General features: G+C 44.2%; 2 protein-coding genes across 2 annotated transcripts in view; one reads left to right on the top strand and one right to left on the bottom strand.

Moving 5' to 3' along the window:
• Window positions 1-116: 116 nt before the first annotated feature.
• LOC105930841 (transcription factor Sox-8) lies at window positions 117-4,772 on the top strand. Its single transcript, XM_012869230.3, has 3 exons — window positions 117-814; window positions 2,544-2,827; window positions 2,905-4,772. Exons 1-3 carry the CDS (start codon window positions 405-407, stop codon window positions 3,624-3,626), a joined length of 1,416 nt encoding a protein of 471 aa, XP_012724684.2. The 5' UTR covers window positions 117-404; the 3' UTR covers window positions 3,627-4,772.
• Window positions 4,773-8,317: 3,545 nt separating this feature from the next.
• The window catches only part of LOC105930830 (arf-GAP with dual PH domain-containing protein 1), a 43,956-nt gene continuing 37,566 nt past the window's right edge, over window positions 8,318-14,707 (bottom strand). The window contains exon 11 of the mRNA XM_036142492.1: window positions 8,318-9,335. Within this exon, the coding sequence (XP_035998385.1) occupies window positions 9,307-9,335 (29 nt within the window). The 3' untranslated portion in view covers window positions 8,318-9,306. The remainder of the gene's footprint in view (window positions 9,336-14,707) is intronic.

Raw genomic sequence — 14,707 nt, 5'->3', positions numbered from 1 at the left:
GGAAATATTATTTGGCCTCTATATTTTCAAAGTTATAACACACAAATAAAACCCACAAACTTAGAATTCCTTGTTTTTTGAATTTCCATTTTATTACATTTTTATATTCATCTGCCACATTCTCTATTTCGCACAAGAAGGAGGTCCAGGAACGTTTATGCGAGCCAATGGCCCGCGAGGGGTGGAGAGATTGCAGCGTTTTAAAGAGTTTACTTTTAGATGGGCTTGCCAAAGTTGTCTGGCACTGGGGCAGGACGTGAAAGGTAATGGCAGCCCCGTACCGGATCCTTTCAGTGAGGGGACTTTATTTGCTTTCGTGGAGACCCAGCCAGAACTGCGCGCCTTTACGCACTTTGGGGGTACTTAGGGAACATTGGTGCCGCTAGAATAAGTCCAGTAATACTATGGCCGAGGAGCACATCTCACTGACCGAGGATCCGTTCAGTCCACACAGCAGCAAAGGCTCCACGCCCAGGCATGAACTGGACCAAGATCCTGCGAACTCTCCCGCTGGCTCTGACGCGCTTGCGGCGGCGCGTCCGCCGGCTGGGGCGCGCGGATCGGACAGCGGCGCGGAGGACGAGCGGTTCCCCGCCTGCATCCGGGACGCCGTGTCGCAGGTGCTGAAAGGGTACGACTGGTCGCTGGTGCCCATGCCCAGTCAGGGGGAGAGGGGGCTGAAGAGCAAACCGCACGTAAAAAGGCCGATGAACGCCTTCATGGTGTGGGCGCAGGCGGCGCGGAGGAAGCTGGCGGACCAGTATCCTCATCTACACAACGCTGAACTGAGCAAGACGCTGGGCAAGCTGTGGCGGTAAGTGGCTGGTTTTGCAGAAATATGGCAAAATGTAAAAATAGGCTAATAGCTACGGTAAAATGCAGAAAACAAATGATCAAAATATCCACCGAAATTAGTAATCAAATAATTTGAGAGACTTTCGGATTCAGGATTGTCTAGAAGGTCATAATTTTCTGACTTCTGGTTGATCTATGAGGGACGCTTCCAGAAAAGTATCTAACGCTAAGGGGTAGTCAGATGGGGCCACTGGTAATCTTAATCTTATTAAAGGTCATGAATAATTACTACTTTAATTAGCCAGAACTAAGCATGGGCAGGTATGTGATTTTTGCAATCTAATAACCTTAAAGGTATATAGTCACATTATATGCCTATACCAAAGAGACCAAAATCCAGTTGATTATGATAAAATAGGGCTATATACTCCAAGCGTTCATCCAGATAGTTTTTTGATAGTTCTTTTTGAGCCTAAATTGAACCCCAGTATTGGGCGCGATGAGCTGACATAAACAGACGTGGCGCTATATCTACCAGCAGGACCACAGAACTATTAAAAATTTGTCACAAGAAATGGAGGCAACAGGTCCGCTCTACTCCGTGGAGAGTCAGTGTGGAGTCCGTGCGGCTCGCAGTATGCACACAGTACGCTTGAGTATGTGGGAGCCTTAAGTGTAGTCCAACGGTCATACTGTATTGCCAGCACAACTCACGTTTTATCCCTCTTGGAATCAAACAACTTGTTGCACCATTTTAGGCTTGATCTTGGACTTTTCTTTTTTCCGCAACAACGCTCATGGTTTCCCTCAGCGTACTATAAGCCTGGTGGGCCACTAGGCTTCACTCCACCCCCTGTCAAGCTAAGTGTCATTTGTTTATTTTAAATGCCTCGATGTTTTAGAGCAACATAAGATGGCCATTAAAGTTCCTGTCCGAGAGAAAACCTACCAGTCTATAAAGCTATATATATATAACGTAATTATATGCACGTGCAGTGACGTAAACCCATTATATGATGTTGTTATGGTAAATATACTCAGAAAAGGCTATATTTACTGACAAATTTAGCAAAAACAAAGCTTAAAAGAAAATAATTATAAATACTATGCCAGCACGGCATGATGATCTTTCAGGAAAACGATGTATGCAACCAGAGTGAGTTATTGACATATACATTTAAAAAATGTCAAATAACGTGAATACGTACCTTTAAGTAAAGATATCATTACCTGCATCACTGTATTTATACAAAACCTAAAAAAATAAACATTTAGCAACATTGATTCCATGGCAAGTATAATAATATTAAATATTAATTTTAGCTGGCTAATTAGGCTATCTGCTCTGGTAGAGCCAGCAGTCAGCTAGTTAACAGACATGCTGCTCGTTGCCCGCCAACTACACTGTTAGCCTTATAAGAATAATTGCTGTTGCTCTGTAGTAATGGAACAGTTTACAAAATGTTTATCATGTGGCAAAGTGGAGGTGCAAAGCAACATGTGAGGGAGGGATGGTGTGGCAATACTCAATGCTCCATGGAGAAGAAGAAAACTATGATCACTGTGGCTTTTCTTTCCTTGCTGCTTGGTTAAAGTGGTTTTAAACCAGTCCAACGGTCTGGTGGAAAAATGCCCAAAATTCTAGCGTCGCTAATACTAGTTTTTTGTCATTTCTAAGTAAGAGGTAATCCTCTGTGCACTTTGAAGTGACCAAACTCTGTCCGCTCATATCTTCCCTCCTTTGTCAGGCTTCTCTCTGAAACAGAGAGGCGGCCATTTGTTGAGGAGGCTGAAAGACTGAGGCTGCAACACAAGAGAGACTATCCAGACTACAAGTACCAGCCTCGGAGACGCAAAAGCGCTAAAGCGGGCCAAGGGGACCCGACGGCCAGACTGGTCCAACAGCACCACCACCAGCAGCAGCAGCAGCAGGAGCAGCATTATCAGAACGACTTTTATAAGATGGAAGCTGGGTTGGGCCGGCTGGCTGGCATAGGCGAGGCACCCAAGCATTGCCATCCAGACAGGCCAGGTGATGTCAATACAGAATCTTGGCATTTACAGTCTTTGATGTAGAGTGAAAAACTTAATTTTTTGTTTCGTTTTTAGGTCACCCACACGGTCCTCCAACACCCCCGACCACCCCTAAATCTGAGCTGCACCCGGGAAACAAGCACGAGGCCCAACGGCCTATCAGCAGCGGCTCTGCCATCCATCCCAACCGCAACATCGACTTCAGCAACGTGGACATTTCCGAGCTCAGCACAGACGTCATCGGCACCATGGACGGCTTCGACGTGCGCGAGCTGGATCAGTACCTGCCTCCCAGCGGCCACGGCGTGGCTCTTCTGGCCCAGATCGAACCCAGCAGCCCGCCTGGACCGTACGTCCCCCAGAGCGACCGAGCCGCCGGCGACAGCGTCGTCAAAATGTCGGACGGGATGTTGGCGGAGACGGCGCGGGAGGACGGCGGCCGTAAACCCGAGATCAAAACGGAGCAGATGAGCCCGGGCCACTGCAGCTCTTCGTCTACTCCTCCGCCCTCGCACCAGCCTCAGTACGCCTCTCTTGGCTCGGGCGTCTGCCCTTCCTCCACCTCCCCCTCTTCAACGTCTCCTCCTGATCCACCGGACTACGCTGACCTGCAGAGCCCCAGCCTCTACAGCGCGTTTCCAGGTTATCCTGCCAGCCTGTACCAGTACCCGTACTTTCACTCCTCTCGCAGGCCGTACGCCACACCGCTCATCAACAGCCTGGCCTTGGCACCGCCTCCACACAGTCCTCCCTCTGTCTGGGAGCAGCCTGTCTACGCTACGCTCTCCAGGCCCTGACGGCCAGACACTGAAGTCTGGTAACAGACTCAGACATTTAGCAACCGATATCTCACCTAATTCCCTGATTTTATTTTTTTTATTTCTTTTGGCTGACCATACCGCTTGTTGTCACGCTAAAGAAATCCCAAAACTGACTCAGAAATGTGTTTTAAAACGGATCCCTTAAGAGACACTTTCCCTCCTACTCTAGTTGTTAGTGGAGTTTTCTTGAGTGCAGCGATAACGGATCAGAATACCAGCAATCAAGACAGGTTAGATTCTATGGGAGGAACTGAAGACACCTCTTTCCAGTAAATTCAGACCCCAGTTATCTTGAGTTACGCTCTTGTACACTATGTTCAGTTTGTAACGATGCTTCATGTGTGGTCCGAGTGGGTGCTGCTTGTTTTTGCCCGTTTGGCATGCCATGCCTTTGCCGTTTTAGACCATGCGTCAGGCTTGTCTCATATTGAAATGTAGGGATGTCACTCTAATAAATAATATCTGCCAAATGGAGGTGGCTGGAGGTTATCAGCAGACATAACCTGTCATAATTTATAAGAGTCAACTGGTACAAATGGGGTTTAAAACCCAAATGCATGCAAACAGTTGATTATGCTCAGCAGTTACATAATTTGTGAGATTTAAGCATCTTTGCAACATATTTTTTCCACATTTAATGAAAAAAAAATCAAATAAACACTTATAAACCTGGTTTAAGTACATGGGTACACAAAGATTTATTTATAGCGTACAAAATAGAGGCAAGAAGGGACAAAATGGCATAGTGTGGTTTAGAAATGGGGAAAACAGAGCAACAGGCAAATAGTACTGAGGCCAATCCAAGTAGCAGGTGCAGCTTTAGCTTGGGACAGTTTGTCTTCCTTTAAAATACTTGCGCGCCAAAACTTAAGTTGAGGGAACCCGAGCATTATGGGAGAAAACATTCAAACCTGACGCCGATTTAAAGCCACACGTTGCCTTGTGACAGTGCCGCGTGAGTAATCTCACAAGCGTTCCCTGGATCTTCTGCTTGTAATGTTTCCAGTTTGCACAAAAAAATGCAAGAGAGAGTTCAATGTTTGTAACTCCTTTCTACAATTTGTAAGACGATTTATCTAATGTGGGGCCGTGGCTGAATAAAGCATTCAAATGTGATTGGGACTGATGGCGGAGGGCGTGGCTCATTGCAAAGTATTTCAGTGTCACATCACATATGAATCACATTTATTTATCCAAGTCTATTTTTTTTTATCTTTTATTCAGATATTCTTTACAATGAGAGACATTCTTCAGACTCAAGATGTCACATAATGTATTTTGTACGGTGTGCAGACCTACTGGACTCTAGCCGAGAGAGGCTGTTTACAACTAGGGCCGAAAAATGTGAATCTGCTCGATTTGAACTGCTTGCAGTCTGCTTTGGCCCGCATCTCTACCACCTACAGGTGTATTCTCTAGGACTGTTTACCATCTGGCAACATCTCATTAGCTGAGTTCATGATTTTAGCCTGATCTGTCCTTTAAAACGGCGGAGCGGTCGGAACCGAACAGCCGGACTTGGTTTTAATGAAGCACTAACAGAAAGACTCCATTTATTTAGGTTAGTTAAAAAGTGTTGGCATAAAAGGACATTTTGGAGTCATAATTAGAGGCAGTAGACCTCTTAAACTGAGATTATTAGGAGCATGCTTTCTGATTAGAGTCTTTTTTCACTTAAAAAAAACAACTATTTACCAGGCAGGTTCATCTGCCTGGTAAAAGATGTTTGCCCCCTGTTCCAGGGGACCAACTGGACAGATTACCTTCGGGACAGACACAGAGGGTCCGCTCAGCCAAAGGTCCCACCCGATTTTAAACGCTTCCTGCGCGAGGTCCGGGCCTGGCACATACAGCTCAGTGGCTCTCTGTCTCAGCAGTTTACCGTGAGCCTCCAGGCAGCCAACAACAACAGCCCGGCCAGACAGAAGGAACATTGACACATGCGCGTGTTTGTCATGGCTCGAGTCCTGCGGAAGGTCGAGTCAAAGAAGGGAGATCATCAGGCGACAGATACACCAGCCGTCTTTTTCATCCGCTTTTCTGTCAACCGGCGTTTTAAAGAGGAACATTGACCGCCGCCTGCTGGATTCTAACGCCGCTCAGGGCGATGACGCCATGAACCTGTGACAGCTTTTTGATTGAACAACTATTGATGAGGAGAGAGTTGGGGTTAACGAGGGGTATTAGGGCTCTCCACCCAGGGTAGCTGTCTGGCAGGGGGTGGCTAAGGCCCTTTGAAAATCAGTCATCCTTCAATGGGTTCGAGGCGTTGCTTATTGTTATGAACATTTGATGGAGAGTGAGAGTTCCTGTATGTTATGCACAATAATTAATTATGTTAATTATGGTTCAAGTTGGTAGGTGAGGGCTATGCTGCTGTTTTTAAGGACCATGCTGGATTTCATCATCTTTAGTTCCAACCCTTGAATACTTGGACTGGTCAAACTGAACTGCATCATGATACACTGAACAAACCATGTTCCAAACATAGTTTGCCATTCCTAAAACTATTGTTCTATTGGTTTAAAAATAAAAACACCTCTTCATTGCTTTTTTGATATGTCATATTCTTTTTGCTGAGCAGTGCTTTTGGCCTTGGAGTCTTCCAAAGCCAGTCTTCTTCATCATGAACACTGACCTTAGCTGACCCAAGCAGTGCTTTAGATGATGTCCTGGGATCTTCCGGAGGAGTCATAGATGTGCCCTGGGAGTATTTCATGCAGCCCAATGACTCAGCTGCTCCTCTGTTCTTAAATTTTTTTTTTTGGACATCTGATAGCCTACCTCATGATGTTAGACATGTTGTATTTACGTGATTTCTTGTTTCTACAGGTCAGTTGTAATCAGACTTAAATGTGTTGTATTATGTCTTCACGAACCACCAGATGTGATTAATTAACAGTTAATTTGTGACATACAAAGGGAGCTATATTGTACATAATCCCAAAAGGGACATTGCAGGGAAATAAAAAAAAGTACTTTCTGGTGTCCACCAGAAAGCATTTCCCTTCAATGTCTCCTTAGGGGTGCAGTTGCTGGATACCCTTTCTCATTGATAGATGTTGTACTTCCTGACGTAAATCTTTGCTGATTAAGGCTTGTAGTTAAGGATCTTCAAACTATAAAGCTTTTCTTTGTGGATGTACTTGAAAATTGTTTTTTACTGGTAAAAAAACAACAAGAGCAAAGACTCATGAAGGACTGACTGAAGCACTCAGAGTGTAAAGTATGTGTCATATGAGCTATAGTAATAGTACCTTCATTATGTTGGTGACCATTTTTGCAGAAACCACACATTTTCTTCAAGGAGGTTTAGATAAAACTCTCAATGTTTCCAACGAATTTAATCTGGACGAATGTTGCAACTGTCAATGGAGCCACGAAAGTGAAAGCAGGACGGCATAAGCTACTCCCATCATACTTTCATTCAATGACCTACATGCATGTCTAAACGGTCCCAATATGGAATGGGAGGGGGTGGGGGTGGGGGGGGGGGGTTGAAGTACACCCAACAGTTTTACGTCCTGATCCACCTCTGGAGGTAGTCGCAAACCTGTAACCATTACGGATGGTGAGGTGCATTGTGGGATGTTGTGACAGAGTGGTGTGATGCCTTTAGCTCCGCAGTCCCCACAAAGCAGAGCCGTTCTGCTGCTTCTGAACGATCCAAGAGATACGCCGATCAGCAGAACCCTGACAGTTTGAGGTTGTTTCACAAGTGTTCTTGAGTTATGAGCACCAAATTCATTTGGGGAGCTTTGCAGGAGGCCCTCGGTCAGATGCCTCCCACAAAAGTCTTAGGCATTACGAAGAAGAAATCTCTATTAGTCATTACGATATTGCATACCAACGAAATTTGTCTTCTGCATTTAACCCCTCTCTCAGGGGGCAATCTGGGGGTCTAACCACTAGGTCACCGCTCCCCACACGTGAATGGCAGGAACTATGAGCAACTTTGGTTTCACAACCTCAGCTGCATGACCTGAAAAGGAAGGTGGTCTGGGATTTCAACAGATAAAGTTATCCCTGAAGGGATTCATGGATGCCTGTTGCGGCACTATGATCTGAAAAGAACTAGAGATTTTGAGGTCCTTCCTTTAAATATTTCTAGTTCCCGGCAATTTCTACTTAAACTTTCCAACTTCAGGGGGCAATGAAGTCAACTTTTCCAACTCGGAATATTGAAATTCTGACTTCTGTGTACAGACAAAATGCAGCAACGTTCTTTGTGACATAGCAGCGTAAGCCTTTATCAGGGGCGTAGTAAAAGAGAGTCATTGCATTCCTCAAAAAATGCCCAACTATTTCCCTTAAATCTTCCTTGCCAGCTAAAAATATCCCTCTAGAATTTTTGCTTTCATAATCTAAAGGGATAAAATCTAATTTTCACATGGGAGGAGCAATAGTATAGTTTTATGGCACCATCTGGTGGACAACTTAGGCATACATTTACTTTCAGAACGTTAAAGACATTGCTCAACGTCTTAAAAAGGGAATATTTTTTACTGCATCTTTTGAAATATGGGTTCTTTGATGGTGGTATGACGAGAGGGACCTGTCAGACCTATGAGTCTCAGACATCACGTGACACAATCATGCCTGACCACTGAGTTTAAGATTACATGCACTAATCAGGATTCAGCGTCAAAAGAAGGGAAAGCTCACAGTAGATGTGAGGGTGTGTGGAAACAGGCGTGCAGTCGTAAACAATGAGGACATGCAGGCGCTGCCACCTGATCGCCCGCTCTGCTGTTTCCACGTTAGAACTTTTGACTTTATTTTCCCACGATGATGCAAGGGTCAACATAACGGCGTGCCTTTGAAACCGGATACAAAGAATTAAATAAATGAACAGCTGTAGAGGTTTTCCACAAATCACAAACCCCCGTCACATTACAATCCATGAAAGCGGCCTAAAATCATCGACGATCCCACAACGACTTGGTATGCTGGACAGTACAGACAGATAAGGGGCGACGGCTGTCGGTCGGGCGGAGGTTCTTAGAGGCACCCTGGCTGGACGCAGGTGCGCCTGCTCCGGTGCCGTTAACGGCGGTGGTGTTCACTGAGCGTCGGTGTGCAAAGTTTTCTTTGTAGGCATGGTTGTCGTTAACAGCACTTTGTAGAATTCAGGTTTGCCAGGGTCTGAGCGCCAGACGCTCGAACCTCGCAGAGTCCTCAATGAAAAAAAAAAAACGGGACGATTCCACACGCACGGTTAAGACACTGTGGCCGGAAAACTGTACATTCAATAAATTAACAACGTGTTTTGTCTTCGTTAAGCAACCAGTGACATGACTCTAGATTACATAATTACATTAGATCACAGGCAGAAAGGAGCGCTCGCGAGATGACATCCGGAGGGAAAGGCGAGCTCGATGCAAGAGGAGGGGCCCGCGTGGCTGCAGGGGAGGAAGGGGAGAGGGAGAGAACGGACAGCACGAAGTTTGGTAGGAGCAGTGTTAAAAGACATCATCTCTGCCCTTCCTCCTTAGATCACACCAACGGTCGCCTCTACGCAGACTGAAGTCCTTCTGCTCTTCTTTTCTAATCGTTGGCTCATTCAATGCCTCCCCTCTCTTGTTGTGCGGTGCAGGGGCTGTCTCTGATCTCTCTGACCGGGCGGGTCCAGATGACTTTGGACTTTCCGCAGGCTTCAAGGCTTGTGTTTAAAATGAGCCTCCACTAGAAAAAAAAAGAAAAGAAAAACGGAAACAGAGGTTAGGTACCAACACAAAGCACATGTCCTTTAAGAAAATAACAGAGGCAAATGTTCTAGAGATGCTCTGGTTTGGAGCCAATTTCTGATCGCCTGTAGAAGGTAAATGGCCCCTGGAGGGTTGGAGGCTGAGAGCCCTGCTGTAGTTAAAACAATAGTTTCGCAGAGAGGTTGATCCTATGGCACAGCGAAAGCTGCAACCGGTAATAACATGCGGCAACAGTGCCATCACAAAAGCTTGGACGTTTGTTAAAAAAACGATGATCGGAGAAGCCTAAAACTCTTGGCAGCCAAGATGTCAACAGCAACACCAAAGGAGCAGCAGGAAACTCTTAAGTTTAGACCAGTGGTGTCTAAAGACCTTTTGGGTGTTGTCCTGGTATGAGTCTGTTAAAGAGTATGTTAACGCCTCTCTGCCTGCTCGGACGCTTTTTTCTCTGCTCCCTGCTTGCTTGCATTTTCCTGCGTTTTACTTTTTATCTCCTTTTTATCTCTTTGCCAAAACCACGGAAAGTTGGATTTAGTTATTTTTATTTATTTTCTTTTTATTTATTTTTGATTTTGATTTTGCAAAGATGCCTACCTTCACCACAGTGGACCTTGACACGCTTCTACAAAAGATCGCCGTTATAGAACAGAAGATATGCCGACTCGAACTGAATTATGATGTAAACGGCGCGTATGGAAATGAAACAACTCTGCCTGCGACTCCAAACAGGGACCACCAGCCCAGCAACTCTCTGAACAAACAGATCCCTGAGGAAAATGAGAATCCCTGGATCACTCAGGGTGCAAGACCAAAGGATCAACGAACCCCACGCCTAGACAAAGAAAACTGGCCGAGACTACAGAGAGATGTCCCAGGACAAGTGAAACAACAGCGGGCTGTTCCCACAACAAATGATAGGAGTAAACCTGCTGGAAATGCTGGAATTCCTTTACGAAACAGATTCGCTCCGCTCCAAAATGTGACCCAGGAGAATCATGACAACACTCAGAGGTACGTCAACGACTTTCGCTCTAATACATCAGAGAAAAGACATGCCACGGGGCCAAGGACCCTGATTTTATGCAGTGGGTCTGTATGTGGGATTAAACATTTCTGTAACAAGAAAAACACAGAGGTGTTAATTTATAACAATTCGAACTATGGCCTGGTGTCTGATTTATTAGACATCCTTCCAAGGATCTTGAAAGAGCGCCCGACCTTGGAAAAACTCATAATACAAGCTGAAGCCCTGGGCGACATCACCCGGATAAGAAAATCAGAAGTATTGAAAGAGGATTACATTCGTCTGTTGAACTTAGTTCATGGCAAAAATGTCAAGGTGCTTCTCAGCGGCCCTTTCCCGCCCGTGGCCTGTGGAGACGAGATTTTTTCCCGAATTCTGATGCTAAACAAATGGCTGGAAAAAACATGCAAACAAACAACTGTAACCTTCATAGACAACTTTAACATCTTCTGGGAAAGAAGACATCTGTTCAACAGAGATGGCTTCTCTCTAAATAGGTCAGGTGCAAAACGGCTGATTTCAAACATCTTCTATTCTGTGAACCATACGGCATCAGCTTTGTCCCAAAACAAAGTACATCCAGTGCCAAAACAAATGATAAGCCCAGTGCAGCCCGAACAAACCAAGATAAAGATGGCCAGAAAGATGACACAGAAAGAGGCTATATCAGAGCTACAGGAGGATTCATCCCAGATCTCAGCAGGACAAAGAGTGGACCAAGAATCGCCATCGTCACAAACACCGATCCAGACTACACCCGCCTCGCCTTCTTCTCCACAAAGCCCAGAGGTTCCTTTCCTGGATTTTTCTCACACCATGAACAAAGTCCTTAAGATTGGTCTACAGTTGACATCCTCTCCACATATTAATTCTGAAAACCACAGTTCTGTGACTAAATCAGCATCTTCCAAAGGACGCAGAGGTCCAGATCCTCCTCCTCCTCTACATATCACAGAACATGCCTGTCCTGAAGACCTTCGGATAACGTCCTTGTGATATACAGCGGGCCCTGGCTGTACGTTTATCAGTCAAGACCGCCACCAGCATAAGCCTGGGCCTCCTGACGGAGAACATGGAATATCTGTTATGATACGTGGCAGAAATAAGAAAAGCAAAAGGAAAACACACAGGAATAATCAGTCGTACTTAAAAGTCATAAACTGTCAGATGCAACCTGCCACAAAGACACCATCAACCACCAAATCATATAAACTGGGTCTATTAAACATTAGATCTCTGTCAGGAAAATCCCTTTTAATTAATGACTTCATTATTGACAATAATCTTGATGTTATGTTTTTAACAGAAACATGGTTACATGAATCTAATGAAGCAGCCATTCTGATGGAGTCAACACCTCCAAACTACAATTTTCTTTGTGAAAGCAGACAGCAAAGGAAAGGTGGAGGAGTAGCAACATTGTTTAATGATTCACTAAAGTGTAAAAAGGTGTTTCTGGGAAAATTTGACTCTTTTGAACATTTGGCTCTCCAGGTAAAGAGCCCGGTACGAACTATGTTTCTGAATGTTTACAGGCCTCCTAAGTCCACATCAAACTTTTTTAATGATTTCAGTGACCTCTTGTCTGTGATATGTGTTGATTATGACTTTTTAATTATTGTCGGAGACTTCAACTTTCACGTTGACAACCCTGAAGACAGAAGTGCAAAAGAACTGTGTGACACACTTAGAAACTTTGGTTTAACTCAGCATGTTAAACAGCCAACACACAAGCAGGGGCATATTTTAGACTTGATCATCACTAAAGCTCTAAACATTTCACAGGTCAATGTAACTGATGTTGCCTTATCCGATCACTTCTCCGTTACCTTTGAATGTATCATTTCCAGTGACTCAGTTAGCCTAAGGGACATCGTAAGAAAACGCACCTTTAAGGACAATGCCACAGAAAATTTTATTCAAGCTTACTCTGCTACTTCAACCTTGGGCTGCAACTCAGTAGATGAGCTAGTAGATAACTTTCAGTCTAAAGTCTCAGACATCATTGACTGCATTGCTCCAGTTAAAGTGAAGGTTTTTTACGGGAAGAATAAATCTCCTTGGAGAAATGCTCCAGCAGCTAGAAGTGAAAAAAGGGAATGTCGCAAAGCTGAACGCAGGTGGAGAAAAAATAGACTCCAGGTTCACTATGACATCTATAAAGAGAGACTTTACAGATATAACTTACAACTGAAAAATGCAAGAGAATCTTTCTTCTCTGAGATCATTAAGAAAAACATTAATAACGCTCGTGTCTTATTTGCCACAGTCGACAGGTTAACAAATCCTCCTGTGTCCGTGGCTTCAGAACTCCATTCCACCAGGGCCTGCAATGAATTTGCTAACTTCTTTACTGAGAAAATCCTAAAAATTAGAGGATCAGTTTGTACTACCATATCAACACCAGAACCAATGCTTTATTCAGCTGGAACTATTTCTGACAAAATGTCCCATTTCAGCCAAATAAACCACAAAAGCTTAGAGCAGATCATTCAGCAGCTAAGTTCCTCTTCATGCTGTCTTGATGTTCTCCCCACAGCTTTCTTTAAAAAAGTTTTACCTGTCATAGCGTCTGATTTGACTCAGATAATAAACACGTCCCTCCTGTCAGGTGTTTTCCCCCAGTCCCTAAAAACAGCAATTATCAAACCACTGCTGAAAAAGAATAATTTAGACAAACTTCTACTCCAGAACTACAGGCCCATCTCAAACCTCCCCTTTATCAGTAAGATTATTGAAAAAGCTGTATTTCAACAATTAAACACCTTCTTAACAACGACCAGCCGATTTGACGTTTTCCAGTCAGGTTTCCGTGCTCACCACAGTACAGAGACCGCCCTTATCAAGGTGTTTAATGACATCCATATAAATACAGACTGTGGAAGAACCACCGTGCTGGTTCTATTGGACCTCAGTGCAGCATTCGATACTGTTGATCACTCCATTCTGTTAGAACGCCTGGAGAACTGGGTCGGCCTCTCTGGTACAGCTCTCAACTGGTTTAAATCCTACTTAAAGGACAGGGAATTTTTTGTATCAGTAGGTAACTTTACATCAGAGATGACACAAATCCCATTTGGGGTTCCCCAAGGGTCCATTCTGGGTCCCCTCCTTTTCAATATCTACATGCTCCCTCTAGCCCAGATAATAAAAAATAACAACATCAGCTACCATAACTATGCAGACGACACACAGCTCTACATCACCATGTCACCAGGTGACTATGAACCAATTCAGGCACTGAGTAAATGCCTAGAAGAAATCGATACGTGGATGTGCCAAAATTTTCTCCAATTGAATAAAAACAAAACTGAAGTAATAATATTTGGACCAATAGAGGAAAGATCAAAAGTTAGCACACAGCTTCAGTCGCTTCAGCTAAAAACCACAAACCAGGCCCGAAACCTGGGTGTAGTGATGGACTCAGACCTGAACCTTCAAAAGCATCTAAAGACAGTTACAAGGTCGGCTTTCTACCACCTGAAGAACATTTCTAGGATTAAAGGACTGATGTCTCAGCAGGATCTAGAAAAACTAATCCATGCGTTTATTTTTAGTCGAATTGATTACTGCAACGGTGTTTTCACAGGTCTGCCTAAAAAGTGGATCAGGCAGCTGCAGCTGATCCAGAACGCTGCTGCCCGCGTCCTCACTAAGACTAAGAAAGTAGAGCACATAACCCCAGTTCTAAAGTCCTTACACTGGCTCCCTGTATCTCAGAGAATAGACTTTAAAATACTTCTGTTAGTCTATAAATCCTTAAATGGCTTAGCTCCTAAATACATCACAGACTTGTTATCAGTGTATCAACCCTCCAGACCACTAAGGTCTTCTGACTCCAGCCTACTCTGCATACCTAGAACCAGAACCAAACATGGAGAAGCAGCATTTAGTTCCTATGCTCCAATTATCTGGAACAAACTTCCAGAAAACTGTAAAAGTGCTGAAAGCCTGAGTTCTTTTAAATCAAGATTAAAAACACATTTGTTTAAAATTGCCTTCAACTGTCCTAGTTAACTGAATCACCACTTTTTTGTTCTATTTTCTATCTATATTTTATTCCTACTTGCTCTTATTCTGTTTTATTTTGCTATGTTTTAATCATGTAAAGCACTTTGCATTGTCTTTGTACTGAATTGTGCTATATAAATAAATTTGCCTTGCCTTGGTTCAACACAGCTGCACATAATGAATTAGTAGACCTCTGAAGACCTTGGCTCCATCCAAACTGCTCTAGTTATAGCTCCTAGATCCTGTTCCTTGACCTCTCAAGGGGTCAACAGTAAGAACTCTATCGTGGGGAGGAAAGGAGCTTTGGACTGCTG

Source organism: Fundulus heteroclitus, chromosome 10 (assembly GCF_011125445.2).
Source record: "Fundulus heteroclitus isolate FHET01 chromosome 10, MU-UCD_Fhet_4.1, whole genome shotgun sequence".
NCBI lineage: Eukaryota > Metazoa > Chordata > Actinopteri > Cyprinodontiformes > Fundulidae > Fundulus > Fundulus heteroclitus.
This window is presented reverse-complemented; position numbering and strand designations above follow the sequence as displayed.